The 14,257-nt window shown below is 44.2% G+C and overlaps 1 protein-coding gene across 1 annotated transcript in view; it reads left to right on the top strand.

Annotated features, from left to right (window-relative positions):
- Positions 1 to 9,119: 9,119 nt before the first annotated feature.
- Positions 9,120 to 14,257, top strand: part of MYO5C (myosin VC) — a 91,515-nt gene continuing 86,377 nt past the window's right edge. Inside the window, exon 1 of the mRNA XM_037502500.2 lies at positions 9,120 to 9,178. Within this exon, the coding sequence (XP_037358397.1) occupies positions 9,152 to 9,178 (27 nt within the window). The 5' untranslated portion in view covers positions 9,120 to 9,151. The remainder of the gene's footprint in view (positions 9,179 to 14,257) is intronic.

Genomic DNA, 14,257 nt, shown 5'->3' with positions numbered 1-14,257 from the left:
GTGATTTACAACTGGACCCAGGCGCATTCCTAAGTAGTTAGGCTATTAATTTTTCTTTTTATTTTATGTGATTACTTTTTGTTTAAACTACTCACGACCACTAAATTACTATACATTAACACGGGTGAGTTTTACTTTTCACAACGTAATATTTTTATCATTAAGATTAATACTAACAAGGCTAAGCATACAACAGAAAAATTATTAAGCTAACAGTTCTATTAATACACAGAGTTTAGTGACGTTTCATTTGAATCAGCCTAGTTATTAGATTTCTTATGTTCTTTTTTAATCGGCAAACCAATGACCTTTTTAGACAGAGAAAGAGAAAAGATTTTATAGAGACAGTTGTATTAGAATAAAGTTTGTGGGTCTAGAGAAGGTGAGATAAGTTTCCGTGCGGACAGCATTCCTGTAGTGGCTCCTGGTGGTCGTTATTTTTCAACAGGCTTCCGTCTTATCTATGTCTTCAGGCGGTTTTGCTGTTCTCCCCCTGCGCGCTGGTTGCCCAGCCGGACCTAGGGACCGTAGCGCAAGCCTAGCCCTAAGGGTCACTGCAGGGGGAGGTGCAGCACCATTAATCTACCCTTTCCAAAAGTAGAATTTGACTTCTGGTATGGCAGACTAAGGAGCTCAGTGAATTCTCTCCTTAAAAAAACAGGGCAACAGTGGACAAAAGTATCAAAAAAAATTTTAGGTCTTTGTAAATTGACCTAAAACATAGAGCAAATTAGTAGTAGTTAGTCATAAAAAACCACTGAGCTCTAAGAAAAGTGGGTGTCTGACAGTCTTGCCTGAGGCTTCTCCCATCACCCTTCCTTCCCCAAGCCGATGTAGAATGATGGTTCTACCAGAGTAGGGCAAGCTGTGCAAACCAGCAGCTTTCCTGTTGGAGTGGGCTCACTTGGAGTGGACTGCAATAAAATCCCATGCCCAGTAACTGTAGAGAATATATTTCTGTTGTTTTAGTTTGCGGTACTTTGTTATAGTAGCTTTAAGTCATAATATAGTATTGACCTGAGATATATGTAATGGTTAGGATGCATATTTTAATCCCAGAGTAACCACAAAAAAAAAAGTAACTTAAGAAATAATAATTTAAAGGTAGGAACTAAAATGCCATGCTAAAAAAGAAATCTATCACTGAAAATGCCAGTAAGGGAGAAACAGAAACAAGAACAAAAAAAAGACATGAGATGTATATAAAAACACAAAATGACAGACATGAATCCTGCCATATCAATGACTACATTAAATGTTACTTGAAGGCACAGATTGTCAGACTGGATTAAAAAAAAAAACAAGACCTAACTAAATGCTGTCGGAAACATTTTAGTTCAAAAATACATAGCGTTTGGGGAAAAAGAGAAAAAGTTAAATCACTAAAACTATAAGAGCTCAAGTGGCTATACTAATATCTGACAAAATAGACTTTAAGGCAAAAAATATTGTAGTGAGAATGGACATTTCATAGTATAAAAGTTGCATCAGGAAGATGAAAAATTTTCAATGTATACTGGGTAAGTTAAGAGAAGGAGACAGTAGGTGATGAGCAGAGAAAAATAAAAAGCCCATAAAGAAATGTGGCTGAGCCTGGGGCTACCACATGCATATCCACAGGCTCACTGCTCAGTGCAGGAGACCCTGGCCCAAGACTTGGTTAGTTATTCCTCATCAGATCTAGATGTCAGTGTTATTCCTCAGTTCCAATCCCACCGTGACTCCCTCACATTGTCCACTTCCACCTTGCCTAGGGTTTTCCAAAAAAAAAAAAAAAAAAAGGCAGTGATTGTTCCTGGTCCTCCAATGCCCATTTTTAATTCTTTCAGCCAAAACTTGCATTCCCTGTGCTCCTTTGCTGGTAGGTGTGTTCATGTGACCCAATGGCCTGGGAAGGGTAGGGCCTTCTGCCGTCTGTTTCACTTGAACACAACAACACAACATGTAGGGATGTGGGAAACCCTCTTGGACCATATGTTTGGGGACACACCCAAGAAATGGTAGGACCCAAAAACAAGTTTCTGGCTTTTGGCACAGAAATCACCATCCCAGCATGCATTCCTCCACCAGCCTATATGAAAAAGAAGTAACCCTTACCTGAGCCCTAGTTTCAAAAACAGAAACAAAAATATGCACCTAACAACCCTAAGATTCCTGAAGCAAAATTCAACAAAATTGAAAGGAAAAATCGGCAACTTGACAGGAACACCTGAAACCTTCAATATCCCATTCTCAATAACTAATAGAATAGAAAGAAATTAAGCAAAAATACAGAAGACTGGATAACACAATCAATCAGCTTAATCCAACCGATATTTACAGAACATGCTACAGCAGCAAAATCCACATTCTTCGCAAGCATCCACAGATCATTCTCTAGGATAAGACAATAAATGAAATACATTTACAAGTATTGATATCAAACATGTATGATCTCTGACCACAGTGGAAAATGGAATTATACTGGTAATCAATAGAATCGACAACTGAAAGGAAATTTGCAAAATCCCCCAATAATTGTAAATTAAACAAGACATTTCTAAACAACAAAAAGCATAGAAGAAATTAGAAAACACTTTTACTTGAGAGGCAACAAAAATACACCAAAGTAGGATTAACCAAAGCAGATCCCAGAAGGAAACTGGTAGTTTTAAATGCCTTTTCTAGTATAAAAAAAAGATATGTCTCAAATTAATGAGATTTTCTAGTTAGGGAAGGAGAGAGTAAGCTAAACACAAAGCAAACAGAAGAGTAGAAATAATAAAGATTAGAGTGGAGATCAATGAAATTAAAAATGGAAAAATGAAAGAGAAAATCAATGAAATCAATGAAAGGATTAAAGAAACTGCAAACTTAGGGGAAAAATTAAACAAGTCATTCAAAATCTTATTTAAAAAAAGTCCAGGTCCTAACTGTGTTATTGATAACTTATCAAATATTTAAAGAAGCAATAACACCAGCTGTTGCTGAGAATATTTCCTAACTCATTCTATGAGGCCAGCATTACCTTGACACCAAAGCCAAATAAAACACAAACTTTCTCACATGAAGCAAAAACTAAAGATCAATATACCTCATTAACATAGATGCAAAACACTTAACTAAACATTACACACTGAACCAAGCAACACATAAAGCAAATCATATACTGTGACCAAGTGGAATCCAAAGTTGGAATCCCAAGTTGGTTTAACATTAAAAAAATCAGTGTAATATACGATAGCAATAGAATACAAAACCCATCTTAATTGATCATCTCAACTGATGGAGATCATCCCAGTTGATTCAAGATTTTAAATATTTCACAGCAAAGTAGGAGTAAGAAGAACATCTTTAGTCTGACAAGGAACATGTATGGATAAAATCTACAGTCAACTTCATATGTTAGTGGCAAAAAAATTGAATGCTTTTCCTCTAAGACTGGAACAAGGCAAGAATGTCCCCTTACTCTTACCACTGCTATTCACATTGTGTTGGTGGTTCTCTTGACACACACGAAAATTAAGGGTACCCATGTTGGAAAAAAGGAAGTAAAAAATGGATTTATTTGCAAGTGGCTTAATTTTATATGTGGAAAATCCTAAGGAATTCACAGAAATTACTAGAACTAATAAATTCAGAAAAGGTCAGAAAATAGAGAATTAATATAAAAATCAATTATATTTCCACATACTAGCAATAAACAATCTGAAACGAAATTAAGAAAACAGTCCTAAACATTCATAATAAATTATATCAAAGAGAATAATAACATGCTTAGGAATCAATTCAATAAAGGAAACATGAGGCTTGTACACTGAAAACTTCAAAACATTTCTGAGAGAAATTAAAGATCTAAACAGAAAGGCATTCCATGAATTAGAATGCCCAACACTATTAAGATGGCAATTCTCCCCAAATGGACCTATAGAGTCTACACAGTTCCTATTAAAATCCCGGTAGGCTTTTTGATAGAAATTAATCTGAAACTAGAATTTATTTGAAATTGCAAAGACATCAAAATAGTTAAAACATTTTTGAAAGCGAAAAGCAAGGTTGGAGGAATTACACTTTCCAATTTCAGAGCTTCCTATAGTAATCAAAGTAGGTGTGGGACTAACATAAGTACTGTTGGGTTGTCAGAAAAGTCATGGAGCGTTGTTGCTTGAACAAATACATAGAAAATATATGTCATGACTTTTCCGACCACACAATAACATAAAAATCAGTGGTGTGGAACTGAACATCCAGAAATTGCAATCAATTGATTCTTGGTCAGGCTTCCAAGGCAATTAAATTTTTTTTCAAAAAGTGATTCTAACAACTAAATATCCAAATATAAAGTAGGATTAACTTTAACCCTTCTCTCAATAATGCACATAAAAACTCCAAATGAACTATAGTCCTAAATGTAAGAGCTAAAATGAAACATCTGATAGAAAACCTTTGTGACCTTAAGTGAGGCAGATTTGTTAGATAAAACACCAATAGCATGATCCATGACAGAAAAAGAATGGATAAAGTGGGTTAAAATTTAAGTTTGCTCTGCAAGACACAATGAAGAAAGTGAAAACACAATCCATACCACGGGAGAACGTATTTGCAGTATATTAATAAAAGATTTGTGATGACATCAAAGACATCTTTACAGACACATCACCCAAAGCAGTGATAGTGAAGGCAAAGATAAACAGCTGGGACTACATCAAATTAAAGAGCTTCTGCACAGCAAAAGAGACAATAACAAAAACAAAGAGAAACCCCACCAACTGGGAGAACATTTTTGCACCCAACACTAATGATAAAGGACTGATCACAAAAGTCTGCAAAGAGCTGATGAGACTCAATAACAACAAAGAAAATAATCCAGTCAAAAAATGGGCAGAAGAGCTAAAAAGAAACTTCTCTGAAGAGGAAATGCAAATGGCCAACAGGCATATGAAAAAATGTTCAACATCACTTGTCATCAGGGAAATGCAAATCAAAACTACCATGAGATACCATCTCACACCAGTGAGAATGGCGCATATTAAAAAAACTAGCAACAACAAATGTTGGCGAGGGTGTGGAGAAAAAGGAACTCTTCTGCACTGTTGGTGGGAGTGCAAACTGGTCCAACCACTATGGAGAGCTGTGTGGAGATTTCTGGACCTACTAAACATAGAGCTTCCATGTGATCCAGCAATTCCACTCCTAGGTATTTACCCAAAGGACACAGAAACATCAATTCCAAAGAGCACCTGCACGCCTATGTTTATAGCAGCACTATTTACAATAGCTAAGCTTTGGAAACAGCCCAAATGCCCAAAAATAGATGACTGGATCAAGAAGATGTGGTACATATACACCATGGAATATTACTCAGCATTCAAAAAAGATAAACACATGCAATTTGCAGCAACATGGATGGCGCTGGAAGGGATCATGCTCAGCGAAATAAGCCAGAAAGAAAAAGAAAAATACCGGATGGTCTCACTCATAGCAGGAATCTAGAAAACTTAAATAAGGGACCAGGAAAAAGAATAACTATAAGAAAGTGAAAATCAAAATCAACAAACAACTATGAACCAGAGACACTCTATGGGGGGTGGGCGGCGGGAGGGGAGGGATTGGGGTCAAAATAAGGGGGTTGCAATTGTATGGGGAAAATAAAAATTAAAAAAAAAAGATTTGTGATGAAATATATAACAAAAGATGGTGGATTTGAAGCACATTTACACTCCAGCCCACCCCCTTCCTCCTAAAGCTACAATAAATGATAACAAACTCATTAAGAGAAAGAGAATGGAGGAGAGAGAACAGCAACAACATTTCAGAAGATGAAAAACAGATAGACCACTGTCGTTTATTTTCATGGCCCAAGCAGGCTGAAACCAAAGCTGGCAGAGAGGGGGAGCGGGTAAGCAACCTAGGTCAGGCTGCAAAAATCTGAAAGACAAGAATAGGATTCAGAGGCAGCAGGTAGCACTGTAAGTGGCATGGGTCTGAAAATAGAGCTCGTTGAAAAATTGTTTCAATAGCAGTGGACTGAAGTTCAAGTGGACTGAACACTTGAACTGACATTTCACAAGAGAATATAATACCAAAATGCTCAATAAATAGCCATCATGGAAATGCAAATTGACCCACATTGAGGTATCACAATACACCCATCAGAGAGGTTAAAATTTTAAAAACTGTCTATCAAGTATTAATGAAGATAGTGAGTGACTGAAACTCTCACACATAACTGTTGGTATAGATATAAATAGATGCAATTGTGCAAAACTGTTTAACAGTAACTTCTAAAATTGAATACTGCATACTTTATGACCCACCATCCCACTCCTTTTATATAGCCAACAGCAATGCATATATCTGCACATCAAAAAACTGAAATAAAAATGTTCATAGTAGCATTATTCATAATAACCACAAATTGAAAAAACCCAAACCTTAATCAGAGAATGAATACATCAATTATAGAATGTTTCTACAATGGAAACAAAAAATAGTAAATTGTAAATAGTAAATTTACTAGAAATAGTAAATTTCTACAATGGAAACAAAAAATAGTAAAATGAAGCTACATACAAGAACATGTAGAACATACAAGCACATGTAGCTACATGCAAGAACATGGATAAATATGTAAAAAGCCAAATGCAGAGAAGTTCCACACATGATTCCATTTATAAAACCAGATCAAACTAACCAATGGTGATAGAAATTTTAACAGCGTTATCTTTGAGGTCGGAGGACTTGAAGGGACATGGACGGTTCTAGAATGTTGGAAATGTTCTAAGTTTGGATCTGAGTGGTTGCTTGAGTGTGTCAGTGTTGTTTTCCCTGTGTAAGGATTCACTGAGCTATACGCTTAATATTTGTGTACTTTTCTGTGTATGTTAGTCATGAATAAAAACCTTATTGAAAGGAAACAGGAGTTAGACCTCTAAATTCTCTTAACTCTGAGCAGCCTGGTAACTGCCCCTACTTCTTTATGCCTTTTTTTAGTGCACAAAATTGAATTTACCATCATCCTCTTATTGTGTCACCCATCACTGTTGGTCCATAAAAGGCCATTTTAAAGTTGTTTTTTTTTTAATTCTCCTTTTTTTCTCCTGATTTCATTTCCCTTAACCTCATAGACAGCCACCTCCCACATTTAATGGCATTGTAATTTATCATCCACACTTATTCACATACACTGTACTTACGAACAATATATAGCATTGCAATTTTTGTAAGATTTAAAATATATATAAAGACTTGTGCTAGATATCTATTCAACACTGTCTTTTATATCTGCCCGACCTGATAAAGGTTGATTGTTTTCATTCCTACTAGCAGCTGTGAAATTTCACATTGTCTGTTCATACTATTTTACTTATTCATTCCCTTATTGATGGATTTTTAAGTGTTTCCAACTCTTTGATATATAACCATGCTGTGTTGAGCATCACTAAGCTGTCTCATTGGGTGATTATGTGAGAATTTTTTCTGCCTAAACTTGTTTTCACTAAATATGCTCAAATTGCTGCCTAGAAAAGTAGAATCAGTGTAATTCCCACCAGCTGCATGAGCAGCATTTGATGTTCAACAGAAATATTTTTGCCAATCTGATGGGTATAAAGTGATATCTCATTGTTTTATTTTGGTTTTTCTCTTAGTATTAATATGGTTTATGATATGATAGGGCTGTGTAGGTGGGCTCCATTCTGTTCCATTATTCATTTTTCCATTCCCATGCCAGTATTACAGTGTTTTAAGGACTATGGCTTTGTGATATCCCTTAATACCTGGTAGGGTGAATCTCACCTTTTTGTTCTTTGTTTTGAGAACAATCTCAGTTTTTACATGGTCTTTTATTCCATATAACATTATTGTATATTTTTTCAAAAACCCTGCTAGGATTTTTATTTCAACTATATTAGGGTTACATATTAATTTGGGTGGAATTGACAACTGTACAATATTAAATATTGTACACCCATAAAATGGCATGCCACCCTATTTATCCAGGCCTTCTTTTACGCCCTTGAAGAGAAATTTAAACATTTCTCCACAAAGGCCAGTGGATCCTTGCCAGTGTGAACTCTGACCACTTTAATTTTGCTGATAATGTAAATATATTATTTTCTTTTTCTTTTTAAAAAATAACTTTTTATTGCACAACACTGGTTGACAACACTACATGATTTAGGGGTACAGGTTCACACCTCTTCCGCTGTATGTTACCACACCACGCCCACCACCAAAACCCGAAAAATCTTTCACCACAGTCCATTACTCCCTCCCTGCCTCTGCTTGTCCCCACACCCCCACAGCCTCTATTTTGCTTTCTATGGTATTTTCTAAATCGTTATTACTTATATGAAGAAAAATTATTCATTTATATATATATTTTTTTAAGATTTATTTATTTATTTATACAAGCACTGGGTACAGTCAGAAGCGCGGGAGGGTGAGAGAATTCACCAGAGCCAGGGCGGGGAGCAGAGCAGGCAGAAGGACTGAAATACACTCCTGAGGGGAGCAGTGGGCAGGAGAGGTCTGCGCGCCATGTGGGACCCTCCTCTGGTGGCCGGGGAGCAGCCGGGGATCGAACCGGCGCTGCAGAGGCTGCGGGCAGCTTCGCAACCCAGCGCTCAACCGCTGCGCCACCAGGGAGGCCCTACGTTTGATTTTAAATATGGTCAGCTGGACTTTATTACAAGTTCTACAGTTGGGTGGAGTCTCTTGGATTTTCTGTGGCAATGGTTTCCAGCAAACAGGTGTGACCTAAGGACGCTAAACCTTGGGCCGGGAATGCCTCCAAACACACCTGCCTTCTGTTCGGGAGCGCGCGAGCCCCGGGGCCGGCGGGGGCTGGTTCCGGCCCAGCGCTCGCGCCCGGCACCCGCTCCCCGCCAGGTGCAGCCGGGGCCGCGCGGCGCCCGGGGAGCAGGTGGGCGCTGTCCGGCCGCGCGTCCCGGCCAATCGCAGCGAGGACTCGCCCAGCCGGGGCCGGGCCGGGCCAATGGGCGACGCCCCTCCCCGGGGCCCGCCCTGGGGAAAGTTTCTCGGCGGCTGGAAACTTCTCCCGCAAGATCTCCGGGCGCGGGTTGACGCGGCGCCGACGCCCCAGATTTGCACCCCGGGGCCTCAAAGGCTCGCGCGTCGCGGCCCGGGAGCTGCCCCGACCGCTCCTGCCATGGCGGTGGCCGAGCTGTACACGCAGGTAGGCGAGGCCGGGCCTGGGGCGCGCGGGGGGGGGGCGCGGCGAGCGCGGGCTGTACCTGGCCGGGCTGGCCAGTGCGCCTGGCGCGCGCCGCGGGGAGGGAACGGGAGCGGCCCCCCCCCACTTCCAGATCCCGCTCGGGGTCCTGTGCCTGGAGGAAGCGCCCCCGCGGGAGTCCGGGTCCCCTCGGGACGGGAAGGCCGAGTGCGAGGGGCTGCCCCTCCCGGCGGAGCTGCCCGGGGCCCAGGGTTGACGCGCGCGCCCCGGCCTGCCGCGCCCCGGCCCCCTCCTCGGCGTCACGTAGGGGATCGTTGCCCCAAGAGACGGAGAAAACGCGAAACCAGAGGGAGGACGAGTATCTATAGTCTTCCCAAGCCCTGGACAGCGCCCACCAGGAGCTAAGGACGGCAGCATTCGGGGTGCGCGCTGCACCGCCCTGGCCTTCAAAATGCCGGCACGTGCGTCTCAGTTCACCTGGTGCCCAAAGCTGCCGCCGCCGGGGCTGGTGGTCGGGACCGCTGGGAACACAGGGGGCCCGGCGTGCAGACCCAGGTTCTTCACCTGACCTGTGTGCGCCGCTTTAGGGTTTACAAAGGACCATGCACCTTGGCCCCCAGGAAGTCTGCAGCTGACTCCGAGACTTCCTTGGGGAAGGGCTCTGCCCCTTCCTAGGAAGAGCCGCATCCCCACACGATGCCCAGCACTGCGAGGTGAACGTGGTTGATTGTTTGGATAGAGTGCTAAAGTGTTGGCCCCTTTTGGAAAAAATCCAGTGGAATAGCCATGAAGCTGGATTCGTCTGCATCCTGTGGGGAGTGTCTGGAGCCCCCAGTATTCAGGTGGATGACACAGGAATCCATCCGTTTTCTCAGACACATACCCAAACTTTGTACTTTAAAAGACATTTTAAAACAGTATATATATATATATATATATATATATATTTTACATCATTCCTTCATTTTTGTGCAATGTATGGTTTCGCGTGAAATCCCCACCACCAGTGCACCCGTGCACCGTCACCATAGTCCCCTCTGCTCCTCCCTCCCTGGCCTGATCCTGCCCCCTCCTCCTGCCCTGCAGGATGCCTCTGCTCTGTGGTTGCCTGTTGATTTTGATTTTTACTTTTAAAAGACACTTTTTGCTGTAACTATAAATTGTAGTTGTCAGTCATTGTTTCAGCAAGCTCTTTTTCTTTTGCTTACGAGTAAAATTAGTAAAAATACAATCAACAGAATGGGATTTTCCCCTCTGATCCATTTCCATTGACTCGAGTTCTGTGGGGACAGCGTCTGAGTTCTCTAGTTCTCTTCTAGAGTTGTTTTTACAGTGCGAATGTGAGCCATCAGACGCTTCTGGATCTTCCGAATGCTGGAGATAAAATTCTTGAACAAAGTTATTCTTCGAAGATAAGTTGACAGATGAAAAGTTATTGATGATTGACATATCTCAAGTTACACTTTTTGCTGAAGCAGAAAATGCAGGTGCGAGCTTCCCTCTCACAGAGTGTTTCATGCCACAGATAATTATTCAGTACCAAGCAGGTCCTAGGAAGAACACAGGGAAACTCATAGGGAGGAGTTTTATAGAGATGAGCTTGGATGGATGGAGAGTCTGAGACCCCAGGGCCCGAAGGGGCCTTGATGGGCTTCCCTGACCACCTTGTGTCCAAAAGACGTCTGTGTCCCAGACTGCCTCTGCCTTTCCAGCCGGCCAGAAAGCCCCCGATTGTCAGTCCCGCAGATGGGACTCTCCCCTGTTTGTGTAGCCGCCTGTTTGGGTTTGGGAGAGCTGGCTTTGTTAAGAGTTCTTTCTTAGATGGAAACAAAATCTACATTCCCTCCTTGCTTGTTTCTCACCCCGCCCCATCTCCTCGTCCCGCTCCCGCCTCCGAGGTTTAGCCGGCTCTCTGGAATGCCAGCAAGTCTGTGACTTCGGCACTTTGGGCACATTTAACTTAGACCCGGGGCAGGGGTGCTGTTCTCCTGCAGTCTTAGTGGCCGTACAACGCTCTTAAACAACCGGAACCCACCTGCCCTAGAGACAGACAGTGACCAGGGTGATGGGTGGCCTGCTGATGGAATCCCTGAGGCAGCCAGTTCCATGGTGAGCGCTGCACCCACCCCAGGAGCCTCCAGGCTGCCCCACTCACCCACTTTACACGGTCTGCCCCACCGAATCTCCCTCCTTGCGTCGTCCCTGAAGACACGCTTATTATTTCCTGCAAAACACTAAATACTTTCTGTGTGTAAACATTAAGCTTGGGAGAGATCAGAAAGATTTTTTTTTAAATGGTAGTGTTGCCTCTCAAGGAATTTCCTAATTAGTGAGAAATGAGAAATGTTCATTCAATCTGCTGAGGTTTAGAGGGTGCGGAGTTGCTTGCTGGGGGTAAGGCTGAGAAGAGGAAGGTCATGTCAAAGAAATAGTCAGGGCTTTGTACTCCAGTGAAGGTCTTGAGTGCGGAATGACTTAGGAAGTTGGCTATGCTGGCAGCACCCATGGGACCCTGTGCCCATGGAGAGAATGGAGTCAAATAACTAAAATCTTAGGTCACTCTAATATACAGGAAAGGCTTCGGGCTACAGTATTGGAGCTGGAGGACGGAGGCAGCGTCTGGAGAGAGAGTGAGGTAGGCAGGAATCAGAGAATGGACTTGGCCATACAAGGAAGAGGGAGGAAGGTGCTAAGGATGACAGTGAGGCTCGTGTCTGGATGAGGGAGAGCAGGGGTGGTGCTGTTGGCACCACTATGGGCATCAGGAGGATGAGTGTATTTTTAGGAAAGTTCTGAGGCCAATTTTGTCCTTGCAAGTGTTAAAGGGATGAGGGGAACCCCGGGGGAGAGCCCTGGGGTGGCCGGAGGTGGGGGAAGGGGACGGGCCAGGAGTGGTAGTTAACCAAGGCAGTGAGGAGGAGGTGAGGTGAAGGGAGAGGGGGCCAAGACAGGGCACTGGGGAATACACCTGTTCAGGGAGGGGGAAGAGAGAGGGTTCTGGAAAGGAACCATCCCAGGGAGGAGGAGAGGAGAGCTGGCATGGGAACCACAGGAAGTGAGGTTCCAAGAAGGAAGAAGGAACTCCTGGGAGGAAGTGTGCCAGTCCCAGTGTAAAATGACCCAGCTCTTCAAAACTGTTTGGCAGTATGCCTTAGAAATGTTCAGAGCCTTTGCTTCAGCGGGTCCATTACTGGAAATCTTGTTGAGAAAAACCGGTCTGGCCATTGCCTACTTGAGCTCCCCTAGGCCTCCTGCCATGTTCAGACTTACTGGCCAGCCACTAGGTCCTGCCTCTGTGCCATCTCCCAGCACCCCCCACCTGCCTGCTCCTCATGCTCTGCCAGTGCATGTCTGCAGTTTCACCACTCTGGCGAGTTTCAGTACTTGAAGCCCATCTAGTGGAACTGTTCTCTGGATCTGGCCTACTCGGCCATGAGTGCTGCGGGTCTGTGGGGCCATAGCCCCTTGCCTGCGGCCCTACTGTGGACTGTCATCAAGTGTTCTGTGTGTTGGAGGCAGGGCAGCTATGTGCCTCCCTGGGAGGCAGTATGCTGGTCGCTGGGGTACAGTTGTGGTTCTGCCCCTTGCCAACTGGCTGATGCAGACAAGTTATTGGTTAGTAAAAGAGGAAAAACAAAGGTCATAAAGACTAAAATACTAAGTCTGGGCTTTAATTGGTGCAACCAAACTACTGGGAACGTGAATTTTTGATCAACAGATGTTTACGGAGTTCCAGCAATTGGGAAGTCATTGTATTGGGTTCCAGGGCACAAAAAGCTCTTGAAGCTCAAATGAGGTGGGGAAGATGGGGACCTACCCAGACAGCTGGGGAAGGGGCAGAGGGCACTCCATAGAGGAAGCTTCTGACCCTGCCTGGGGTGGAGGGGGCAGGGTAAGTGCCCCAGAGGAGGGCCTGGAGCCACTTGACTGCTCAGAGCAGCTTGCTCACTGATGGGGGGAGGCGAGAGGCACACAGCACAGGGGCAAGGAAGAACGTGACATGTTCTAGACCCCGCTTGTGGTTTGGGTGGCATTAAGCAGAAGGCGGCTTGAAGAGGGGGCGAGGCCTGAGTAGGAGAGTGGCTTTCCAGGCCAGGCTCTTCTTCAAAATCTGTAATGGAGAATTTTAATAAAGCTTTCATCTTGCCAGGCCCTACCCATGGGAACTCTAACTCAGCAGCTTGTAGCACTAATGAGAGAAGATTAGTGGGGGATAGGAAAGAGGGCGCTAATTTATGGCCATGGCAGTGGGGGGCAACCTGTTTGAGATGCAGGCTTTCCAGCACCCGACTACCAAATGGCTTTTGGGGTGTATGGAGGGATGGGGAGCCCAGCACCATCCCAGGTTTCTGACTTGAGGGTCAAGAGGATAGAGAAGGAGGAAGTTTGCCATAGGCATAATACTCGCTGGAGCTTGCAACTTGTGACTGTCCAAGGACATTGAGGAGCTGATATCTGGGAAGCAATTGGAAATGGGGTGCAGACCCACTGAGAGGTCCAGCTGGAGGCTCAGGGTACTCATGGAAGCCATGGGAACGCAAGAAGCTCCAGAAACAGCCTATCTGGAGAGGCTGTCAAGGACTTGGGAAGAGAAGGAAGGAGGCAGGAGCCAGGAAGGGCCTGGAGAAACAAGTGCAGAGGAAGACGAGAGTGAGCAGGGTGTCACCCCGGCCCTCGCCTGGCTGACCTGAACTATGGAGACTCCTCTCCAGTCCAGGAAGTGACTGAAAGGGAAACTTAGGTCACTCATACTCCATGTAAGGCCTTCAAGCCTTTCTGTGGCCGATGCCAGCAGACCCCCTCAGAAAGGTGGGCAACATGAGAAGACGCCTCTCTCTCACCTGAGTGTGGGGGTGGCTGCATTTGGCACCTTCCTGACAACATATCACTGCCGAAAGGCAGCGGTCCTGAAGCTTTGCCGAGCCTCTCTCGGCTTGGATACCAGGGAGTCTCCCGGGAAGGAGTGCCTGGCCATTCTGCCCTCCTGGTCGGCTGCAGGCGGGTCCCGAGAGGGCTCCTGCCACCCTGGAAGGAGCCGCGCTGGGGAGGTCATAGGAGAGCTCGTCCCATTACTTGCGCCCG

Source organism: Talpa occidentalis, unplaced genomic scaffold (genome assembly GCF_014898055.3).
Source record: "Talpa occidentalis isolate TD23 unplaced genomic scaffold, MPIMG_talOcc4v2.1 talOcc4.11, whole genome shotgun sequence".
Taxonomy (NCBI): Eukaryota; Metazoa; Chordata; class Mammalia; order Eulipotyphla; family Talpidae; genus Talpa; species Talpa occidentalis.
This window is presented reverse-complemented; position numbering and strand designations above follow the sequence as displayed.